At 36.5% G+C, this 23,309-nt stretch overlaps 4 protein-coding genes across 11 annotated transcripts in view; 1 reads left to right on the plus strand and 3 right to left on the minus strand.

Moving 5' to 3' along the window:
* Positions 1-2,563: 2,563 nt before the first annotated feature.
* On the minus strand, positions 2,564-7,880 carry plk2b (polo-like kinase 2b). Its single transcript, XM_084087883.1, has 14 exons — positions 7,620-7,880; positions 7,238-7,345; positions 7,033-7,149; positions 6,784-6,913; positions 6,512-6,695; positions 5,671-5,869; positions 5,434-5,581; positions 5,263-5,357; positions 5,011-5,140; positions 4,790-4,870; positions 4,516-4,675; positions 3,880-4,009; positions 3,616-3,726; positions 2,564-3,191 (listed from the first exon to the last, which is right to left on the minus strand). Exons 1-14 carry the CDS (start codon positions 7,809-7,811, stop codon positions 3,000-3,002), a joined length of 1,977 nt encoding a protein of 658 aa, XP_083944009.1. The 5' UTR covers positions 7,812-7,880; the 3' UTR covers positions 2,564-2,999.
* A 1,267-nt stretch (positions 7,881-9,147) lies between these two features.
* Positions 9,148-11,751, minus strand: LOC311098309 (ATP synthase subunit C lysine N-methyltransferase). The gene is made up of 5 exons (XM_084138440.1): positions 11,576-11,751; positions 11,242-11,346; positions 10,363-10,503; positions 9,806-9,856; positions 9,148-9,466 (listed from the first exon to the last, which is right to left on the minus strand). The coding sequence occupies exons 1-5, from the start codon at positions 11,744-11,746 to the stop codon at positions 9,287-9,289; spliced, it is 648 nt and encodes a 215-aa protein (XP_083994566.1). The 5' UTR covers positions 11,747-11,751; the 3' UTR covers positions 9,148-9,286.
* A 1,673-nt stretch (positions 11,752-13,424) lies between these two features.
* rab3c (RAB3C, member RAS oncogene family) lies at positions 13,425-19,135 on the plus strand. The gene is made up of 5 exons (XM_084086479.1): positions 13,425-13,609; positions 15,074-15,295; positions 15,957-16,075; positions 17,397-17,521; positions 18,415-19,135. The coding sequence occupies exons 1-5, from the start codon at positions 13,433-13,435 to the stop codon at positions 18,603-18,605; spliced, it is 834 nt and encodes a 277-aa protein (XP_083942605.1). The 5' UTR covers positions 13,425-13,432; the 3' UTR covers positions 18,606-19,135.
* Positions 19,136-19,627: 492 nt separating this feature from the next.
* The window catches only part of pde4d (phosphodiesterase 4D, cAMP-specific), a 135,945-nt gene continuing 132,263 nt past the window's right edge, over positions 19,628-23,309 (minus strand). For all 8 annotated transcript variants that reach the window (XM_084086451.1, XM_084086452.1, XM_084086453.1 and 5 more), the window contains one exon: positions 19,628-22,684. In XM_084086451.1, coding sequence (XP_083942577.1) covers positions 22,196-22,684 — 489 coding nt within the window. In that variant the 3' untranslated portion in view covers positions 19,628-22,195. The remainder of the gene's footprint in view (positions 22,685-23,309) is intronic.

Below are 23,309 nucleotides of genomic sequence, written 5' to 3' on the forward strand. Positions count from 1 at the left end.
AGATTCCGTCACTCACAGTTGAAGAGTACCTATGATAAAAATGACAGACTTCTACATGCTTTGTAAGTGGGAAAACCTGCAAAATCGGCAGTGTATCAAATACTTGTTCTCCCCACTGTGTGTGTGTGTGTATATATATCTCTATCTCTATCTCTATCTCTATCTCTATCTCTATCTCTATCTCTATCTCTATCTCTATCTCTATCTCTATCTCTATCTCTATCTCTATCTCTATCTCTATCTCTATCTCTATCTCTATCTCTATCTCTATCTCTATCTCTATCTCTATCTCTATCTCTATCTCTATCTCTATCTCTATCTCTATCTCTATCTCTGTGGAAAAACATTCAGACCCTCCGCCTGAAATGATCCGTGTTTCCTACTTCAAGTCAGTAAACAGGCACTATTATGATTGGCCAAAGTCATTGCATAGGAAACAGTATCAATGCCTCCTATTACTGCACTACTATTGCACGTAAGTGTTTTGAAAACATTTGCCATAAAAAAACAAAACGTAATTTTCAGACAAAGCACTATGAAATCATTAACTTACGGTTTGTGATGTAGCTACTGTCAGATCCAATACAGTTGCTGCTTCATTTTTCAACAAATTTCTTTGTGAACTCACTATTACACTGTGGCTCATTTACAAAACAAAATGCTCCAAACAAACATATAGTCCTCAGACATTATGAACACTATGAATGTTCTTTCACTCTTTCATTTTGTCCTTTTGTTGACAAACTCAAGTGTGTGGAGTAGCTATGTCAAAAACTAAACACGTGGTTATAATGGATTCTATTTGCTTTTGACACGATGTGATGCTCACATTCAGTGTAAGCAAATGTCAGAGAATCACGACTTGCTTTACGGCACAACGTCACACACATCAACAACATATGAATCAGCCTCTATGGAAGACACTAGCACGCAATTCAGACATGAATCATGGCAGAGTTGACAAAGAAAATGAAGAAAGCACGGTCAGTAGACATCTTCGGAGTCTATCTGTGCCTGTTCGATGTCCGACGCTTCCATTCCACTGAACAGGGAGCGGTATACAGTGGGGAGGGGATCAGGCTGTGAGTGCAGAGACGGCTCTGCATGAGTGGTATTTACGACAGTAACGTTAAATAGTACTCCACAGCGACTCATGGGGTTGCTGTTTGACAAAAACGGAAACTTTATAGTATGCCTTAAAAGAAATATTTTTTTAAGGACTACAACAAACGGCTGGTATGGACTACACGACATTCCTCCCGGGTTAGTGACGTCACGTAAAATTTACATAAACCCCGCCCCCGGAACACGATTTGTAGATGTTTAAGACAGAATATGCTAATCAATGACTAGAAGATAACTACAAATAAGCTACATAAATTCATCAACTAACATTCAGAATGTTGTATGTTGTCACTTCTTCTTGAGTTGTCACTCCGGTTTGAATATAAAAGGCTAAAAGTTTTTGAAATTTTCAGTGTATGTCTGTGTGAGGTAATCAAAGCTGCTAAGAACGAGCTGTTGTAGCTCCGCCCTCTGTGCTGGGAGCAGCAGCTCATTTGCATTTAAAGGGACACACACAAAAATGGTGTGTTTTTGCTCACCCTCAAAAAGTGACAATTTTAACATGCTATATAAAAATATCTGTGGGGTATTTTGAGCTAAAACTTCACATACACACTCTGGGGATATCAAAGACTTATTTTACATCTTGTGAAAAGGGCATTTTACCACCCCTTTAAGCAACTGAATGTCAGTGGGCGGGGCCTATGGTGCAATGCTGTATAACTATTCGTCAATGTCTTGCTCATTGTTAGGAGACACGTGAAAAGTGTTCTAAAATCGGCTTAAAAGCCCAAAATGTTTGATATCCTCCTACTACATTATAAACTACTACTGGAATTTATGTGAAATATGTCTGACTGCCCAAACACGAGACACAAGCGTTCATAGCGCACAAAAAGCAGACTTCACAGAGCATGTAGCCGCACTGATACGTCGCGTGTATCTGTCAAACTGAATTCAGAATAGAATATAATTCTTTCTATTTATCTATGCCATATCTCGCGACCAAATTTTGCTTTGTATACCTTGATCCTGCGTGTATATTGACATGGTTACTTATGAATCATGAGTTCTTTGTCATTTTGTCGTTCTTTTTATAGAAAACTAAATTAACTCAAATTTTCCAGCAGTCTGAGAACACAGGCTTACTTTTCTGACCAAGTGAATGTGATGTTCATTCAACTACAGCAGTGGCAGTGGCGTAGCTTGTACTTGTTGAATGATTGGCTGTAAACATCTGTCACTTAACTTGACCACACCCACTTGAGTAAAAGCCCTCGTAAATCTCTAATATGATTTAATAGAGTGGTGCAGATATGACGTCAGAACCCGGAAATCTTACATTTTCAAAAATGAACAAAATGCTTCAAAATGTTTGAAGTTCTGACGTCACACCTGCACCACTCTATTAATGCACATATCTTATCTTTTATATATATATATATATATATAGCAAAATATACAGTATACATACAGTCTAAAGAAAAAAATCATAATGTTAGAATTTTGGGTTTTTATTAATTAAATAAATAAATAAATAAGGAAATATGTACACAATAAATATTCTGTAATGACAGAGGGAAAAAAACAATCATTTTTGCAGATTATTACATGCATGTGTGCATCCATAAACATTTTACCACACATACACACAAGAAGTCAGTTTCTTGTCAAGGGATGCCTGGTCCCAGCCCAGATTTTCTTTCCTCTTTATAATCTTTTCATCACATCATTCCTCTTCACTACAGTCTCTGAATTTCAGCATTTGTAAATCTACAGAGTCTGTCTCAGTTATTGAGGACCTTTCCATAGCTCCATCCAGTTCACATCCAGTGGACTTTCAGTTCAACAACTCCTCCTCTGTGCCCTTGCACTGAAAGAAATCATCATTTCTTGCTGAGTCAGGGGCCAACTGTTCTCCTCATCTGTCAATCTCAGTTGCTTCGCTGCAACAGCATGTTCAGGGCATACTCCAGACGACTGCGCAGGTCCGCGGTGCAGCCCGTGCCGAGCAACGTGCTCAGTTGGAAGGTGGTGGAGGTTCGCTCCTCGTTGATGTACGTCAGTAAGTATTCGTCCTGCTGTGTGCACAGGATGAGCTTGGTGTGGTCGTGATAGAAGTTCACCTGTTCGGAGATGAAGAAAATACTTTTGTTATTCTTGAACTGACGTGAAACACTTTGAAACACGTGAAACGCTTCATCCGGGATGCAGGATGTTATTACAGCAGGGTTTGTGACCTTCTTCCCACAGTGCTATAGTGTACACAGCTTTTTATCTGAACAGACAGACCTGACTGATAACTACCCAGGGGTTTTGATGGGCGTAGAGAGCACTAGACAGTAGCTTTTTACATGGGGAATAAAGCTCTACCAACATTTGCAGGAGTATGTGTTATCTACTGCTGCAGTAAAGAAATAGTTCACCCAAAAATTACAATTCTGTCATCATTTTATGCTAATAATCAGAATGATGAAATAATTTTAATTTATGGGTGAACTATCCATTTAAAATCTGCTTTGTAGTAAATAAAGATGACCATAATATTACCTGGAATGTGCCATCATTGAAAAGCATCAATAAAGCTCTGTCTGATTTCAACCACTGCAGAAGATATATTCTGGTCTTCTGTGTATCTGGTTCACTTATCACATCCCCTCCCTGAATGAAAAATAAGGATAAACAATACATTAACACAACAGCTTCTTGTACAGCCTGAAATCTAGACCAGAATGTCAAGTCTATGACTTTTAGACCTGTAACAAATTCAAAGCTAAAAACAAACAGAAGGGGTTCAACTAAGAGTGCACTCACATCCATCAAATTCTCCTCCATGTAGTGGGCAAAGTACTTGAGGATGGTGACCTGGGCCACAGCACACTCGGGAGCCTCAATAACAGAGAAAACAGACTTCTGGCCGAGCGCAGCATATTGATGAACAGTCCTAAAAATGAAGATAACATATTTATCAAAAACTACACAATCAATGCAACACAATCCTCACTGTTTGATTCTACAGCTATATATATATATATATATATATATGAGGTCTATGACTAATGCTTGCTCTTTATGTGTAATGCAATTTGTCATTCAACTGACATTTCCAGGATATGGGTGAAATTTTTCTTCCTTTTAGAAGATCATCTAGAAACTATGCTGAAGACTATGGATGGAAATCATAAGGAATACTATTGGGTATATTAAATATGCACTAGCGTTCAAAAGTCAGGTCAGTAAGATTTTTTAATGTTTTTTTAAAGAGGTTTCTCATGCTCACCAAGGGCTCACCAAATATTGGTGCATCCCTAGTTTATGCATATTGGTAAGCACCTGCTTCATGAATATGTATGCATAACGTTTGCCTACTTCAGAAATGAATCAAATTGGCATTACACATGATTTTTGGAGCGGAAGTGAGTTAGCAAACAGTCAACTTGAAGCACCTACTTCTTGTCAGAGAGGAGACTCATGTGCATTCCGTTGTTGAAAAGGACGCCCACTGTGTTGTCAGACAACTGATAGCCAAAGCCATATTTGTTGGAGTAGTCCACCCACTTAGTCACCCACTTCAAACTATTACAACCATTTCCTCTGGGAAGGCTATCCGCTGTAGGGAAAAAAGTACTTTTAGATGCAAAGATCACACATTTTCTTTACTCTACAGAATGGATTCAGTATAGAAAACCCTGAGTCAGTGTGAAGTGTAATATGGCTTATTCACCTTTAGGCATGTGTTCAAGACAGCCTCTCAGAACACTAATAACAGCCTCTGCCACAGTGCCAGTGGTGGTGTCTTCAAGACCTACAGAGAGACAGCGGGATACATTGCATCAGCTAGCGATACTAATGAGCTGGAATCAGACCAAACAGGTGAAACACACACACAGACACACACAGACACAGACAGACACACACACACACGCAAGTATAACACATGCTTACATTCACTGCTGCTACTGCAGCTGCCCAAGCTGCCTCTAACAATCAAATGAATGGTATCTCTTGTCTGCAGCCTTCCGGCAGTTGCCTGGGTAACAAGCTTTCTTGTAGGTGCTGACGGATTTCCTCCTTCCTAAACAGGAGAAATTGCAGCATATGTGTGTCATGAATGACCGAACACTTAACCTTCATTAATATCTCTGAGCTGGTGATGAATTCCTTATTATAGTCTGCTATAAAGGGAACAATGCTCACCTCGGATAAGTGTGTAGTAATCTGATGACTGATGGCAGTCTTTCTGAAGTCTTGACGGAGCTTGAATATGTCTTCCTCTTCTTTGGCCAAGCGATCTGTCGGAAGATAAAGAGTTATTAATAGGTTCATCTGAAATGAAGGATGCTATAGTTACATAAAGCGAGCACTTACTTATATTCTCATAGTACTTGGCTTTGTCCTTCTTGCCGCCGAAAAGAGCCGCCGCTGCCTTTTTGAAGAAGCTCTTGGCTGGACTGGAAATGTGAAAGTCTGGGGCAGAATGGCAGCAGCTGACAGGTAGAGTTTCTGGCATGAAGCCCTGCGGCGAAATCAAGACAAAAACATTGACCAAAAATCCAACTACTTGGCCGGATATACTGAAACCTGCGCTGTGACAAATAAACTTACCTGGGTGAAAAATTCATGCTGAATGATGCCGTCCAGGTGCGGGCGGTCCACAGGGTTCTGTGCGAGCATGCCGGAAATGAGCTGTTTGGCAGGGAGAGAGAGGGAGGCCGGAAGGGTGTACCGGGCCTCTCGGATACAGTGGTATGTCTCCTTCAGGTTCGTGGTCTCGAATGGAGGTTTTCCCAGGAGCATGGTGTACCTGAAAAGGAAAATGAATGTAAGATTAATAAGGGTTTGGCTCTTAAGATAATAGTTCAGTCAACATTTACTCATGTCTACTCAGTCAATAGGTTTTTGAACTATTTTTTGATAATATTAGGGCTGTTCTTTTTAATATAATTAACTGAAAAAGGACTGGGGCTGTCAAGCTTCAAAAATCATGCAAAAGCACCATAAAAGTATCATAAAGGAAGTCCTCTTTAGTCATATGATAGCTAGACTGGCAGACAGAAGTTGTTATTCACTTATTTAACAGTAAATAACAATATAAAACACAACTTAAATCTTCAAAAGACTTTAAATATTGCTAAAGACCACTTTTATGGTGCTATTTTAGAGCTTGGCAGCCTCAGTTTTCATCTTTTGTGTTCACCGGATGACAGAAAGTACTCGAACAGTACAGAACAGCTCGACACTCACAGCTCAAACTGTGCTACATGTGCTGCTATTATGATATTCAATCAATAAGCTAAAGCATGATCACCAAATACAATCCTGAACAAAAGTAGACATTCATTCATAGAGAGTGAGTCTGAATCGGCAATCAATGCCTATTAATACTGAGCAGTTTCTAAATATATTGCATAGAGGAAACCCTCGGATCTGATGGTGACAAACTCACATGACGCAGCCCAGAGCCCACACGTCAGACTCCCAGCCGTGGCCCTGTTTGTTCAGCACTTCCGGGGACAGGTAATTGGGTGTACCGCAGATCGTTTTACGTCTGTTGGTGACTGGCTCTAGTTTGGCAGCCAGCCCAAAATCTCCCACTTTCAGATCCATTGAGTCACTCACAAACAGGTTGCCTAGAATGATAAAACATAAAAAATGTAACTACTTATGAACTGATGGAATGTTAATATACATCATGCGAGTGCGTAAATGCATGCATACCTAGTTTCAGGTCACGATGCAGGATCTCTAAATCGTGAAGGTATTTTAAAGCAGACACTGTCTGTTTCAGGTAATACCTGACTTCAGGTTCTGTTAGGACTTTTCGTGCCTTCAATATATGGGCCAATGACTAAAAAAGAATACCAGGAGTCAGTTAGGGAGAACACAGTCATTTGCATTATATATTATGATATAATTCCTCAATTTAAAACACATTTAAAAAAAAAAAGAAAAAAAAAAGATACTTACTCTTCTACTGCAGTACTCCAATAGAATATATATGTTGTCTTTGTCTTCAAAGTGGTGGTAGAAATGCACTATGTGTTTGTGGCTGAGAGATCTGTGCAGGTCAATCTCTCGGTTTATCTGGATTAACACAATATAAAACATCAGTAAGAGGTCTCGATCAATCACTCATGCAATCGTATTTACATATGCAACGTGTCTGTCCTACCTTCTCTCTCTGGTGCGGTTTTGACACACGCGTATGCGGGATGATTTTGGCTGCATAGACTTTACTTGAAGACAGGTCGGTCATTTCATAGCACTTTGCAAAGCCTCCCTGTGGCATATAGAAAGTATAAGATAAGCATAAAGTTAACCAACTCCAAGAAAAAGAGATTTTCAAGAAGCAATGCAGTCATAACCAGTGCACCGATAGATAGATAGATAGATAGATAGATAGATAAAGAAATACATGATACAAAAGCAATGCAAACATGCACAAATACAATGAATAATGTTTTTTTCCACATAAAATAATACAATACTTTTATATAAAAAAAATTATTAAATAATAAATTAAATAATAACAGGATTATTATTTCGGCCATTACCTTTCCCAGAACTTTTCCACGGCAGTAACATTTCCCAGTATTGGGGTCTGTAATGATTCTGGAATACTCTGTGGCCGTCCGACTGTTATCCTCTGGCTTTTTCCTTCCTTGCTCACTTATATTATTGAGCTCACACATCTTTTCGTTGTGTGCCGTTATAGTTGGGTAAGAGGTATTCCTTAGTGTCTCCATAACTCTGTAACTGTGTGTACTGTCACAGTGCTGCTGTACCGGCGTGTCTCCTCGCTTTTATACCTCAGCACCGGCGCGCGCCTCTCCTCTCGACGAACTACGTCACGAGAGGGGAAGACCCTATATGGCGCGTGAGGTCTGGTGTACAGTCATCTGTGAACTACCTCACTCTATCCATTATTAAACATCCTAGACACTTCACAGACACCTACTAGACAAATATTATAGGAGAGAATCTGGTATATCTGTGCAATGGTTCATATAGTCACACTGCAATCTCTCACAGGCACTAAAAAATTGGCCTACAGATCTTGTTTTTCGGTAAAAGGTATGTTATTTATAGCCTAGACAATACAAATAAGCATCGGCGAGATATTGGCAAAATATTGATATTCAATAAATTAACCATCGTAAATTCGTTTGTACGTTTGAAAGAACTGAATCCCATGCATTGGTGTCAGAGCATCACCATGTGGTCAAAGTGACATACAACATCTGGCATGTCCAGAAAAAAAATTATACGTACAAATTCCATGTTGTGAGAAATATTCTATATGTTAGACACACTATTACCTAACATAAAATTAATATAGTTTAAAACATCAAATATTAGTATTTCCTCTTTAAATTGGGATTTTGACCTGTCCAACATCAGAGGTCTTGACCTTCTTGACTGTATTTAATAATTAAAGTCATGCACAAATGTTTTCATTTTAACATACTTAAAAAAAAAAAAAAAAAAAAATTATTTACATTAATATCAAAGTAGTTTCAAGCACTATTAGTTTCAAGCACTATTAGCTTTTCATTTTAATTATCAAAACATAATATTTAGCTGGGTCCCACATTTTGTGTGCAACCTGTTACTGCATTATTTTTCCTCGTTAAAAAAGTGTAACATCCTTTAAAAATGTCAAATGTGACACCCAAAAAATAACATTATTTGCACCCTTTCTGCAGCATGATAGGAATACAGATTTTTTTTTTTGCATTTCCCTAATTTATAAAAAACTAAGTGTTTACTGCATTCATTAAGCTCAATTATTTAAAAAAAATATATATATACATAAAAAAAAGAATGAAACAAGTATTTTTCTTTATTTGTGGGAACAATAATGTAAGACTGAACTACATGTGATGGAGAAACATGTTCTTATCCTCAAAATCCTTGAGATTAGATTAGCTATTCTAGGAGATATTAAAAGACCAAGATTATAGGATCAGTTTGTTGGCATTAAGGCAATGTTGGCTCTTTATTTCAAAGTTTAGTTTAGAATTTTACAACACACACAAGCCATTTGTCATCAAACCCACATGTGGGAACAGAACAGGAGGAAAAAATGTAGTAAGTAATTATTATATGCTTTATACTTTGCATATACTTTGTATATGTCTTCTAAAGTGACAGGTAACTTTCAGGTGGAGCTCAAACATAAAACAAATCTTTTTGACACAAGGGAAAGGTGCTTTTCTCCTTATCTCATGATAGCGTGTGTTGAAAGCTTCCGTACGGCATTCATATCATATGCCCAGGCCTGCTCTAGTCCGTCACCCACTGTGGCTGTAGGAGTCCAGTCGGGAAATGGGAAGCGACAGGCAATCACACAAGCCTCATCTGGTAACTCCTTCTCCAGTTTCCTACCCAACACCTCCATCTGTAGACAACAAAGCACACTGTATTGACCAAGGCTATTATTGGCAAGTCAAACAGGTGATTTTGTTGCATTAGTGTTTTCCATTGAGAAGTGGGACTGTGTTCATCCCCATCTGTCTCGCACACGATGTTGTTAAAAAATGACTCGAAAACTCTCCATGGTAACCTAAGCTTATTTCTTCTCCAACAAATCCCAATGATCAGACCAAAATCATTGCGCAATTTAGTAGAATATGTGTCTCTTTGTACTGTACTATCTTTTCTATTTTTAAAACAGTCCTCAAATTGTCTTTTTTATCAGCTCAGTATAAATGGAGCAAGGACATCTGCGCATACATACCACTCCGGGTGCCAAGAATACAGTCACATTGTTATATTTGGACAAATTGGTCTGTGAAAGGAAATGGTAAAATTGAATCATCAACACTTGGACATGTGAAATCAATTCTGAAATAAAATAAGCACACGATATGTGTATTTTTTCAAGCAGTTCAACCAGCAGTTAGACAAGAAGTAATCCATCTCACTTTTCTGTTTCAAATTAGACCAATCTACCTTTCTATTTAACTGAATTGAAATAGCTAGGTAAAAAAAAAAGAAGAAAAAAAAGAAAAGATTACTAATTTTTAAGACTATGCAATTTATCACTGCTCTGAAGACAGTTCCTTGTGGAACTACGCTTTCCGATAAAATTCTGATCTTGTTTTTCCCCTTTAGGTTGATTGGTAAACACTTTTTCAACACTCTTGTCACTGTGTTTGCTTGAGCATCGCAAAACAGCAACATTTACTCAACCAATGGCATGAGTTAAGGGCAGGACTAATTCTTTGACTGGCCAATGGAAGACCAGTTGAAATAGCACAGGAATAACATACTTTACTTTTAAAAACATCTTACCTTCCAAAAGTCCTGGTTTATGAAACTGGCAGTGCTGGATGGTATCCCCTTCCACTTTGCTTTGACTCTGGCATATCCAGTTAGGATAGAATTGATTTCAAAGCCAGTGCACTGGAAACCCTCTACAGTGGCAGCAAATACCTACAAAACACACCCAGACCAAACCTACACTTTGAGAACCAGGTTCTGGGATATTTATGTCAGTTACAGTCAGATATAAACCAGACTCATATTGTTTGCTCTCCGTATATAAAAAAAAACACACACAAGGAATATTGTCAAATGCAAGACCAATAATTCTTGCAATTATAGATATAATAGGAGAAAAATATATTTGAATCCACATTTGAGCCTCATAAGAGTGTTAATGGGATCTATTTTGGAACGCAAAAGAGGCAGCTCCAGGTAGACTGCCCAGTGCCCATTATCATGGTGTGAAATCACCATACAAATAGCCCATAGATTAGTCATTTCAGTTCAGAAAGCCAAGCCCCTTGAGCAACATCTAACAGCAAAGTTATAAATAGCCTGTTTTCATTTTTTTAAAATATATTTTGCTTCATTTTCCATATTTTCTCTCCCATCCAGTTGCTAAGCATCTCACCATGTATTGTGGTGAGAAAGTAGTCATCTGCAGAAAGCCATCAGAAGCATCTGAAACAGAAAGTGCTAAAAACTTAATCTGTAAATCTCATTTAGCACTTGGAGACTCACATTATTTACATTAGCATGTTAAATGTTTTATTCATTATTAGGATTTAGATGTCCAAGCTATGGAAGACAAATACATGCATAGTTATTGTGCAAAATGATTGGTGTTAAGCACATTATAACATATATAATTTATCATTCATTATCATACAAGTGTTAAAGACTCACCAGTCGCCCATCACCTGATCCCAGATCTGCCAGACATCCTGCTCTCCCATGCAGGAGTTTCATTACATTCTGAGTCTGTGTTCTGCTGGAGGGCAAATAAGGCACCTGGACAATATATTAATGTAACTTACATAAGTGTTTAATTGGCTGATTAATTTTCTCTCTTCTCTCCAGTCTAAACAACAACTGTATCCAGGCACATGGTAAAGTGCAGATTGTTGCCATCTAAAAAGATATCACCCAGGGTACTGAACAAATACAGTGCAATTGGCAGGTCTTTATTATGTATAACTGAGCAAATGCTATGTATAGCTGCCAATATTACTTGCAGTACCTTAAGACATGTGGGTACTTTCCGAAAGCCAGGAAGTGCAAATAATGTCCAGAGCCCATAAACCCCCATGAGCAAAGCTCCAGATGCTGCTGTGAAAAGTGACTTTTCCTGAGTATGTTGGGAGAGCTTGTAACTTTTATGCAGAAGCATGACCTCTATTGAATCCTCCATGATGGATCACTAGTGGGAAAAGCAAACAAATATAATATCCATGACTCAATATAAAAATGAATGTGATCAAAGCTGACATGCAAGTCGAAAGTCACATTTTATATGACACTTTTTCTTCTCCACGTGCATGTGGTCGTGTTCAATAAATATACAGTCAAAATGAAGTTCTGGTGGAGTTCTTCCAGAGTTCTTCAGCCACTAGAGAACGCTACAAATCCATTGTTTTTAATAGAAACAACGCCTAAACAGTTTTTTTTACCACAATAATTTATTATATAGCAGACTTTGTAACCTTAAGCAATATAAGGCGTGTTTTACAACCTGAACGCGTATGTTTCTATTTACTTTAAAAGCTGTTCACAAAAGCACGAATGCGTTTTCTTCAAATTTCTTGGACAAACAACCAACCCCTGCACAATCTACCAACAACACATTTAACGACAACATTTTACACAATTAAAAGTCGGTTTACCTTTTACATGTCAATGTATATATTGCGCTTTTTAGTACGAGGACTACGTGACATTCGCGTAAACAACACAGGCGCATGCGAGAGTGGGATGGGCACTAGTTCTACTATGGAGAAGGCCAAGCTCATTAATATTAATTATATCATGCTGCCGTCCAATGGCGAGGACTTAAGGTGATGATACACAGGGCAACTTTTTGAGCAATGTTGCTGGGCAATGTTGCTGTTAACGGGCAACCAGATGAGACACAGGGCCCACGACCGATCTAAATGATCCGATAATTTATTATATCGTCCTGGAATCCAGGAATAGACTTTTTTCCGCTGTAGGAGACATTATATTTCAGTGATTTTTTTCTGACACCATACATGTCAGATTTATATCCTGTAAAGAACACATCATATATATATATATAAAATTATCATTTAAATCTTTTTAAATGGTTTATCATAAATCAACATCTCAGGAAAATGTTATGGGGTTTCTAATCAAAATATGAATTTCTGTAACAAAACAGGGCATTGATTTCATACATGTTCACAGTAGTGGACACCAGGACTTAACTCATGTTTATCAAGCATTTTGGGAGACACTAAGTGAATAGGGAAATGCATTTTATATCAGTATTCCTAAGAAATATTAGATATTAAAATGTTGCCAATTATTACTCCCATTATTACACCTCATTATATGTTGCCCCAAGAAAACATTAATATGCAAATTAGATTAGATACATTGTATTGAATGGGACCACCCATGTATGGCCATTTTACCAACATATTGCATAAAGTAAAATGGTATATCATTTCATTCCATTATATCTTTCATAAGTTGAGAATCATCTTTATACAAAGTTTGGTGGGCAAAAAATATAAAAAAATAATCTGAAACCTAAAAACTGATTGGTGAATGAAAGAAAAATCCCATTGTTTTTGCCTATACATGTCATTTCATGTCTGTAGTCTTGGTGTCCACTACAGATTACATAGCATAACATTAATTAATAAATATTTTCAACAACAAAAAATACTAAATTCCCCAAAACTTTTTTTTTTCTGAGTAAAATATATTGTACTATTGTTTCTAATCTGTTGTGATCTGTCTGAGAGAGAGAGAGAGAGAGAGAGAGAGAGAGAGAGAGAGAGAGAGAGAGAGAGAGAGAGAGCAACACCGCCCCCTGCTGTCGGCAGCCCGCACTCACACTTCAACTGGATGAATGGGTGGAGAGTGTCTGCTGACGTCCATTGCGAGCATCACTGCATCCAACCCAAACAGCCGACTCCACCTCTCCAAAACGGGGGAAAAAAACTATAATTTATTAGGACTAAATCAGAATCAAGCTCCGTTTATTGTATTGGTTTTATTGTCTGAAACAATGGAGTTGTACGGGAAGGTAAGTGTGCAACGTCGTTATATAAATTAAATGTTTGGTGACCACTTTGGTCGTAATGGAGAGCCACGCAAAAAGAGAAATAAATGGCTAATTTAGTCATACTGGAAAATAAATAAATAAATAAAAAAGATGTAGTTTAAAGAGATTTGCCTTTTGATAGCGAGCATAATAATGACCGGTCATGAAATGTTTAGGCTATTAAATTTATGAAACGCAACATCAGGGAAGAGAAAAGCAGTCAGCCGTAAAAGCTCATTTATTCACAGGAGCTGCTAATTCAAACATTCTTTGTTGTTTATATGAAAGAATATTGCCAATATGAGTCTATGCTCTCATTTACAGCTCAAATTCTCTTTGTCTATGGTCCACATCAAGTATAGTCATTATGAGCATTAGGTGTTTGAAGACTATTAGCCTTTAATATCCAGGGCTTGGCTGAAAAGAGACGGACCCCTTTAAAAACACTAGAATGAGACACGCTGTAGGCTGCGTCTCAAAACCTAGTGTGCTGCCTACTTAGACAACATTGTGGGGTATCATCTGCGCCTTCCGAGTTTGCACGCGCATATTACACCAATTAATCACATTGGTTTCCCAGCTAAGTGAGCACATGACATTTCTAATAACGTAAAGTTATGTTTTATTCCTGGTTACAATTTGAACTGGAGTGTCAAAAGTTGTTTATTTCCTCAATACGTCGACTCAATAGAAAGTTGTAAACAATAAAGTAGGCTAACATAATTTAATATTTAAAATTAATGCATATTTCTTCTAATTTTGACTTTATTTTCTTTAATATTACAGTACTTCAATACCCCTTTTATTTTGTGAATCAATCAGTTTTTAATTAAAAACAGACATTGTCTTTGATCGTCATCACATCTGGTCATGTCTCTGTTTGCACTAGCCATGCAAACATGTAAAAAGGGAATCAAGACAGGATGTACATTCATTTATAGTTGACAACTCTTGTGCAAAATATATTAACATTTAAACTAAAATACATTTTGGTTATAGAAGTTAAAGGTGGGATTAAATGCAAAAATGCTGTAGGACATTCACTGGGTTTAAGACGCAGCCATGGACAGCTCCTGGTGCTGAATTTCACACAACCAAATACATGGAGAGGACTGAGTCTTTAATTAAATACTCATTTATAATTTGGTAACACTTTATTTTACAGTGTCCTTGTATAGTTACTGTAGTAATAACTATAAATTGTGCATAATTGCAATTAACCCTAAACCAACCCCTATTCCTAACCCTACCCTATAGTAAGTACATGTAGTTAATTATTATTACTCAATACATATAATTACGCTGTAACACGGACACCTTAAAATAAAGTGTAACCTATCATTTATTTATACTATATGATAATTCTATTTTTAGACTTTACTATTTTAAGAGTCAGGCTGTAAACCTTTGATCTATTAATCAAACTGTGGCTTTGTGTTCTCACAGATGGCTGCTACACAAGACAACAAACAAAAGGAGAGCTCTGATCAAAACTTTGATTACATGTTCAAGCTGTTGATCATCGGGAACAGCAGTGTTGGAAAAACATCTTTCCTCTTCCGCTATGCCGACGACACTTTCACGTCTGCCTTCGTCAGTACAGTGGGCATCGACTTTAAGGTCAAAACCGTTTATAAGAGCGACAAAAGGATCAAGCTTCAGATCTGGGTAATTTCTGCCTCATTCACGTCATAATGGTACAATGATTCAAAAATGACACAGTCTTTTTTTAACTCAGCATCAATGTGTCACGGTTGGTAAAGCACTGAAGAGCTGGATAATCACACATGGAGCAATGTAAACACCACATGGGGTGATGATTAACACTGGCTTATGGAAAGAGAACATAAGCCATTGTCACCTTATCTAGGCCTTTAAGTCAGCATCAGCAAAACTGTTCTGTTCATCAGATCATGGCATGCTTTTCTATTTTAGTCATGCCGTTAAAGCGCTGCCACTTTTAGAGGTGACAAAGCACCGTCTCAGACTCGAGCGCTCATTCATTCACACATTTGCTGTCTTGACTCCATTTGTCTGTCCCAGACTCATTGACTCAATCAGTTCCTGTGAATTTAACGTGATTCTCGGTCAAAATATATGTAGAGATGCACCTCTTTTTAGACTAATTTTCTACATATTGGCCTGGTTTCACAGACAGGGCTTAGGATTAGGATTTAGTTAAATTAGGACTTTTTTAAACGTGCCTTAAAAAAAAAAAAAAAGCATTACTGGTGTGCATCTTGTGACAAAACAATGGCACTGACATATTTTAGGCTTAAGCCTCGTCTGTGAAACCGGCCAATTATAATGCTGCTCTTGTTATTTTTAGGACACAGCTGGGCAGGAAAGGTACAGGACTATCACCACAGCCTACTACAGAGGGGCCATGGGCTTCATCCTAATGTATGACATTACCAACGAGGAGTCTTTTGCTGCTGTTCAGGACTGGTAAGTTGATAAGGATAAGCTGGTAAGGAGTTTGCAGAGGTGTTCCTGCAGTTTCCGTCTGCCTTCGTGTCTGTCGATCCCGGAGTCAAAATCTATAAATGAAAGTCATTAATCATGTCATGGAAATTACTTAGACCTCTTCTTATCTTTCCAATGTTGTACACACAGAACAAAAAGTACAGAGAAAGTACACAAATATTACTTAAGCATGGGCTTGTGTTAAAACTTATAATTGATTTTTAGTGTCTAGCACAAAAGCAAAAGAGTTGTTTCTTCCAAAGCAAATTTTAGGTTTATTAGTTTAGTATCAGTTTATTAAGGACATTGTTGTTTCAGTGCTCAAAAATGGTTTCAAATGATATGCTAAAATAATTTTATTTAAAATTAAATGCAATTTTTGTCATCATTTTCTCACCCTCATGTCATTTCAGTGACTTTCCCCAAAAAATAAATAAATAAAATGAAATAAATTATGCACCGTATTTCAAGTTGGTAACATTTTCCAATGAGATCTCATTTGTTAACTTTAGGAAGTTAGTAAACTAACATAAACTAGCAATGAGCAATATATTTAAAGTTAGTTAATAATGTTAGTTCACAGTGCATTAACTAATGTTAACAGATAAAACTTTTGATCTTAAAAGTGTATTTGTAAATGTTGAGAGTAGCATTAACTAATATTAATAAATGCAGTAGAAGTATTTTTCATTCTTAGTTCATGATAACTAATTTAGTTAACATATGAAACCTTATTGTAATGTGTTACCTTCAAGTCGTCTGAAGCCATACATGGTCCCTTTACGCAAAGTCTCTCGGGGGAACGCAATCATTTTGTGAGAGAACGCAAAAGCATTGACTTATTATTTTTCCTCCCATCTCATGTATTTTCTTTCACCACTACGTCCCTTGAGGGGCTTCGTAGCACGATAAACATTTTACTGTTCAATTAAATTACATTGGAGATTGATTTATCCTGTTAGTTTAGTAAAATTAAAAAAGATTTATGTCATGATGACAGATTGTGAAATACAATACTTTGAGTGATTTTGTAGTGTTAATGAAGGGCCATCTCTGGATTAGAGAAAACTAAAAACATGCTGCTGAAGAGATGAGAAAAATGAAGAGAGATGGACAGAATATAAACAAGTCTGCTTGACATGAAGTTCCCATTGATTTTCTGTGGCATGATGACATTCTCATACAATAAAACTGACAATGTTTTGGTTTGACTGAGTCTTTCACATCTTGTCCTGGAGGATGTTCCAGGGCATTTGTACTGACGACAAGCACGTCTGCTCGCTTTTGTCTCGTCTCGTGTCAGGGCGACCCAGATTAAGACATACTCTTGGGACAATGCCCAGGTGATCCTCGCAGGAAACAAATGCGACATGGATGAGGAAAGGATAGTGTCTGTGGACAATGGGAGACTGCTAGCGGAACAGCTGGGTGAGTATATATATATAGTATTGGCCAAAAGTGATGTCTGGAAAAGTCACATTTTCACCTTGATCTTAAAGATTTTGTAAGCATATTGCGTTGTCGTGCTTGGAGACAATTGTTTTATTTGAGATAATGCACTGAAACATGGCAAATTGTTTGGACGTAATTTTGGCCAGGCTGTCATATAAAGAAATTATGAATCATGAAAAATGAGAGAACCAACAAAATATTAATTACTGATTATGTTGTAGTCAGTGCATGCTTTTTCTTGTGAGCTTCTTGTTTTTCTACGGATGTTTTTTTTTGTTGCATAGTAACATTTTTTGCTCTTATTTACCCTCATATTTTAAATACTTAAAAAATATCAAATATTTTCCTCGTATTTTGATTGTTTAATCGAACTTGTAGGGTCATTAAATATATATATTAAATATAAATATTTTATATATATCACACTACTAGATTTTTTTTAAAAGAAATAAATACTTTTATTCAGCAAGGTCACATTCAAGTGATCAAATGTGACAGTAAAGACAATTATAATCTTACAAAGGATTTATATTCTAAATCACATTTTTAACATTGATATTAACAATAAATGTTTCTTGAGCACCAAATTATCATATTAGAATGATTTCTGAAGGATCATGTGACACTGAAGACTGGAGTACTGATGCTGAAAACTCAGCTATTCATCACTGGAACAAATTACTTTTAAATAAATTACTATTATTTTAAATATATTCAAATAGAATACAGCTATTTAATTTGTAATATTAATATTACTGTATTTTTGATGGAATAAATGCAGCTATTTAGAATAAGCATTCTTATAATCTTCAACCCCAAAACATTTATACTTGTATATTTCATTTGCTTACCTCTCTCTTTCCCAAAAGGATTTGAGTTTTTTGAGACAAGCGCAAAGGACAACGTCAACGTCAAGCAGACATTTGAGCGTTTGGTGGACATCATTTGCGACAAGATGTCAGACACTCTTGAGGCCGACCCAGCCGTTTCCACGGGAACGCCCACAACCAGACTAACTGACAACACGACGCCACCGCAACAATCTGACTGTAGCTGCTAGTGTTCACCGTCCAGGCCGTTCGCTTGTGGCTCGAGCGCTGTTGCCAAGCTTCTGTATTCTGAGACAGAGAATAAGTTACTGAACCCCAAATCTTCGACCTGGCTTCAAATCCTAGTTTTTTGGTGTTAATGACATAGCAAACTAGCAAGATTGTGCCAAACACAAGTGTCAAACCTTGTCCTTTCTTTATGCCATTATAGCAGTATACAGGTCTTATTTCAGGGGTTGCTAGTGTACCTGTATCCTCTATACCGCAATATCTCTTGTATTAGTAATCCGCAGTTACAGCATAAGCATCGAGTCGAACTTTAGATTCTCCACATCATTCCCATGTCTCTCAGGGGAATTATAAACTTCTGCAAATTTATAAATTCTATATACTTGTCTAACTTGTGTGTAGCGTGAGAGGATGTTGTACTCGCATTTTGCTGATGAGTTGGTTGGATATGTTTGTGTGCAACTGTGTGTACGGATAATGATCGCGAAAGCTTAAAAGTATGAGAAAATAAATAAATGTGGCCTTGAAATGATTCTGATGTCTAGATCCAGTCTTTCACATGTTCTGTCCAGACAGCTGCTATTGAATCGGTATTTATTAAAAAAAAAATCAAAATAAAATAATTCAGTCTGATCCAGGGTTATTATAGTTTAAAAAAAAAAAAAAAAAAATACTTTAACTTATTTTACTTCAGCTAATTGCCAAGAAAACAGTTCTTACTTTCAGTTAGTTTAACTTGATATACTAAAATTACTACAACTAAAAATAAAAAGTAATAAAAACTATATTGACATTTAAAATAATAAAAATGACCAAACTCAAAATTATTAAAACTTTAACCAAAATTAAAACAAGAAAAAAACATATTTATATATAGAAAATATAACAAACACTATAATAGCATTTCAATGATACTAAAATAAAACTGGTCCGAAAAAAAGAAACCAGTCCATCTAAAAAAAAGAAAGAAAGAAAGAAAGAAAGCAATAGATTCTTAACTCAGAGGAAACAAGAGACATCATCATAGAGTCAACCCATGCTTTTATTTTGGTGCATATAAAAACATTTTTATTGGATTTTACCAGTTTTCGTACGTAAATTTTATTTCTACAGTTCTATCCAATAGACTGCAATAAACAAGGAGTCCAATAAACAACTACACAGTCTTGTGAAACCTCCAGACAATTTTCTCATTCATTTCACATAACAAAAAAAAAAAAAAAAAAGTTATCCCTAAATATCATTTGTCAAATTCTGTTTGTGTATTTCTGTCATGATTTAAAAAGAGACGAGAAGGACACACTGATTCCCATCCATTCAGGGTCATTAAGAATCTACAGTATACGTGTCAAAACGAGTCCCAAATTGAGCGTTTGGGTTTTTTGTGAAGGATGCTTCAATCCCTCTCTGGATCTGGAAATCAAAATGCCCTGTTATTACCCAACAGAAAGATGTTCTCTCTCATATTGCATGAAACGCAAATGATTTTCAATGTTTCAGTCAGACGAACACAGCATAGACGGAAATATGACGGACTTACAGTTGGTCGCAAATCCAAACCCACCACACTGGCCTGCTTTTACCCTGCCCAGTGAGGTCTGACAACTTTTGTCTATTTTTTTTTTTCTTTCTTTCTTTCTTTCTTTCCTTGGAGCATTTATGCCACATAAACAGGAGGAACACAACAAACACATCTAGGTCAGTTTCCAGCCAGTAGTTTCTTTAGTGCAGCAAGAGGATAAAAACTAAAGAGCTATCTGTAAGGCACAACCCTCAGGCCACAGAACCACTTTCTTTTAAAAAGAAAGAATGTAAAATAAACACAGTAATGACTATAATTTGGCTTTCCCCTTTCTCTACGCAATCTCTCTAGAGACACATATCAATGGGATCATTACATACTAAGAATAACAAACATTCTCTCAGTAAGAGTTCCATAATACAACACCATCACCAAAAGGGATGATATAATCATTTACAACATAATAAGAGTGACAATATGTACTGTACAGCACAATAAATACATGTATGTAAACAGACAGAAATGAGAAACAATGTAGTGAATGGAGACAATTAAAAAAATATGAACTACTCATTAAAAAAAACAAAAAACTTGGCAACAGAATGAGTTTTAAATAAAGCAATGAAAAAGGGCTAGTTTCAAAAGGCTTCAATATCATACAGAACATTTGATTAGATATATTTACTGCATATGTATAATTAAAACAATTTATTTAGGAGAACTGACTGATAAGCCTGCCTTGCTGATGCTACAGTTTGATTAAAATGATTTAATATGCTAGAAGCACATCAAAGAGCATTAATAAATAATACTGGTATGAAAACAACAAAAAGAAGAGGATACAGTAGGACACTTGACAGAGATGAGTAAAGCAGCAATTAAAACCATTACCACTGGAAATGTTTGGCGATGTCAAAAATGACCAAAATAAATACGATCAACAAAAAACAAAATGACAGGAAAACGTACAGTGCGCTTTGCACTAAAGCTGATTGTCCTGTGATCATGTGACAACAGAAACCAGAACATTGAGCTTCATCATTAATGTCAGTTGTTTTATATTTAACTGGCCAGAGACATATGGCACCAAACAGCTATTTTTGAGCAGGCCAATAATAATCATAATAATAATAATTGCTATTATCATTATTATTTAATTACAATACAAAATCTTATTGTTAATGCATGAAGTGATACCCAGGATTAATTTGACTCCATTATTAGCATGTTTTTGTAAATTTTTGGTTAGCACCAAAAACATTTAAGGCTTAATCAAGCTATTGTTTTATAACAAAATCATTAGATTTTGTTCTTGGGGGAATTTTTAAGTTGAAATATTACCATGTATTATCAAACTGAGGAGATATGTTTGAACTCATGCATTCATTTAAATAAATTATTTTCAGATCTGAATTGGGAGTGACAAATAAAGGTCGAAAAAAAAAAGATGTGCCACATTTTTGCCACATTTGCATATTTACCCCAAATATGGTCATTTAAATTATGTGAAAATTGTGTTTTTACATGTTTTTTTTCACTTTGGTACCATATCTGTTCACTTCAAATAATGCTTGATACACAAAAACAAATAATGCTTGATGCACAAAAACAACAGCCAACTGAATTCAGATTAATAACACATTCAAGGCATCAGGAAGACGTGAAGTTCAAAGCATTTGTCTGCTAAAATACTTCGAATTGCAGGAAAAAATAGTGTCTTGTTGGTGAAAAACAGCTGCTTTCTAAGTTCGATGTTTCTAGAATACTGCTTCAGTAAAAACAAAAAAAGAAAAAAAAGAAAAAGTACCTCGAAATCAGGAATAAAAGACAAGCTTTATAACCTTTCTTTTGTTTGTATGAATGACAGGTGGGAGTGGAAAAGATATTCCTGAGTGTAAAATGGTTGAAACAAAAAGAAAGAGTGAGGAATGAAAAAGAAAAACATGTTAAAGGCGGACATTAAAAAGCACTTCTGATATGCAAAATAGACAATGAAAAAACTAATATCTTAACCATAAATAAGTGTTTCTCATCTAATATAAAAAAGTTCAGGTGCTGTTTCATACTGTGTTATGTGTTGGCAGTGTCCTCTTCTTCCTCCTCCTCCTCTAAAACACAGGGTTCTGATAATTCCCGTTCCTCCTCGTGTTCGTCCTCCTCGTCCTCCTGTCCGTCCCCCACCTGTTCGTCCAGGGGGATCTCTGTACATTCGGAGTCCTGTGTGCAAAGGGTTTTAGAGTCACTGCAGCTGTTTTCCTCCTCTTCCTCTTCCTCCTCCTCCTCCTCCTCCTCCTCTTCATCAGGAGGGCTGCCGCTGTCCTTCTCGGTGTCGGATTCTCCGTCCTCCTCCAGAGTCAGTTCAAACTGGAACTTCTCCTGTCCAGCGGCGCGCCTGCCCTCGCTGCAGGTGTCCAGTGCTGGAGAGGGGCTCTGTGGGATGGTGCCCTGGTACCACTCCCTGTTGTCCTCCAGCGTGTCCAGGATGTCTTGGGCGTCTGGATGCACGAGGTCGGCCCACGTCTCCCACAGTGGGTGCACGATGTAATCGATGAAGCCCACCTAGAAAAAAAAAGATTTTGAAAGTTTATGTTGTATATATGTTGTATATATGTTTTTTATTTTTTTTATTTTGACATCTATTGTGCTATTTGAAAGGATTTATAAAATAGCTGGCATATACACTTCCAGTCAAAAATTTGTGACAGTTAAGACATTTACAGTGTTAAAAAAGATTTCTATTTCAAATAAATGCTGTTATTTCGAATTGTTTATTAATCAAAGAGTGCTGTAAAAAGTTATCACAGTTTCCACAAAAATATTAAGCAAAATATTTCAACTTTGATAATAATGAGAAATTATTCTTGAGCAGCAAATCAGCATATTAGAATTATTTCTGAAAGATCATGTGACACTGAAGAATGGAGTAATGATGCTGAAAATAAAGCTTCGCATCACAAGAATAAACTACATTTTAAAATATATTCAAATAGAAAACAGTTATTTTAAATTGTAATAATATTTCACAGTATTATGTTTTACAGTATTATTTTAAAAAATGCAGTCTTGGTGAGCAGAAGGAACTTTAAAAAAAAGAGAAAAACATTAAAATTTGATTGCTAGTGTACATCATCAACATGTTAACCATTTTATGCATGAATTATTAAATCACAATATATATATATAT

This window comes from Abramis brama (assembly GCF_963993115.1).
Source record: "Abramis brama genome assembly, chromosome: 16".
Lineage (NCBI taxonomy): Eukaryota > Metazoa > Chordata > Actinopteri > Cypriniformes > Leuciscidae > Abramis > Abramis brama.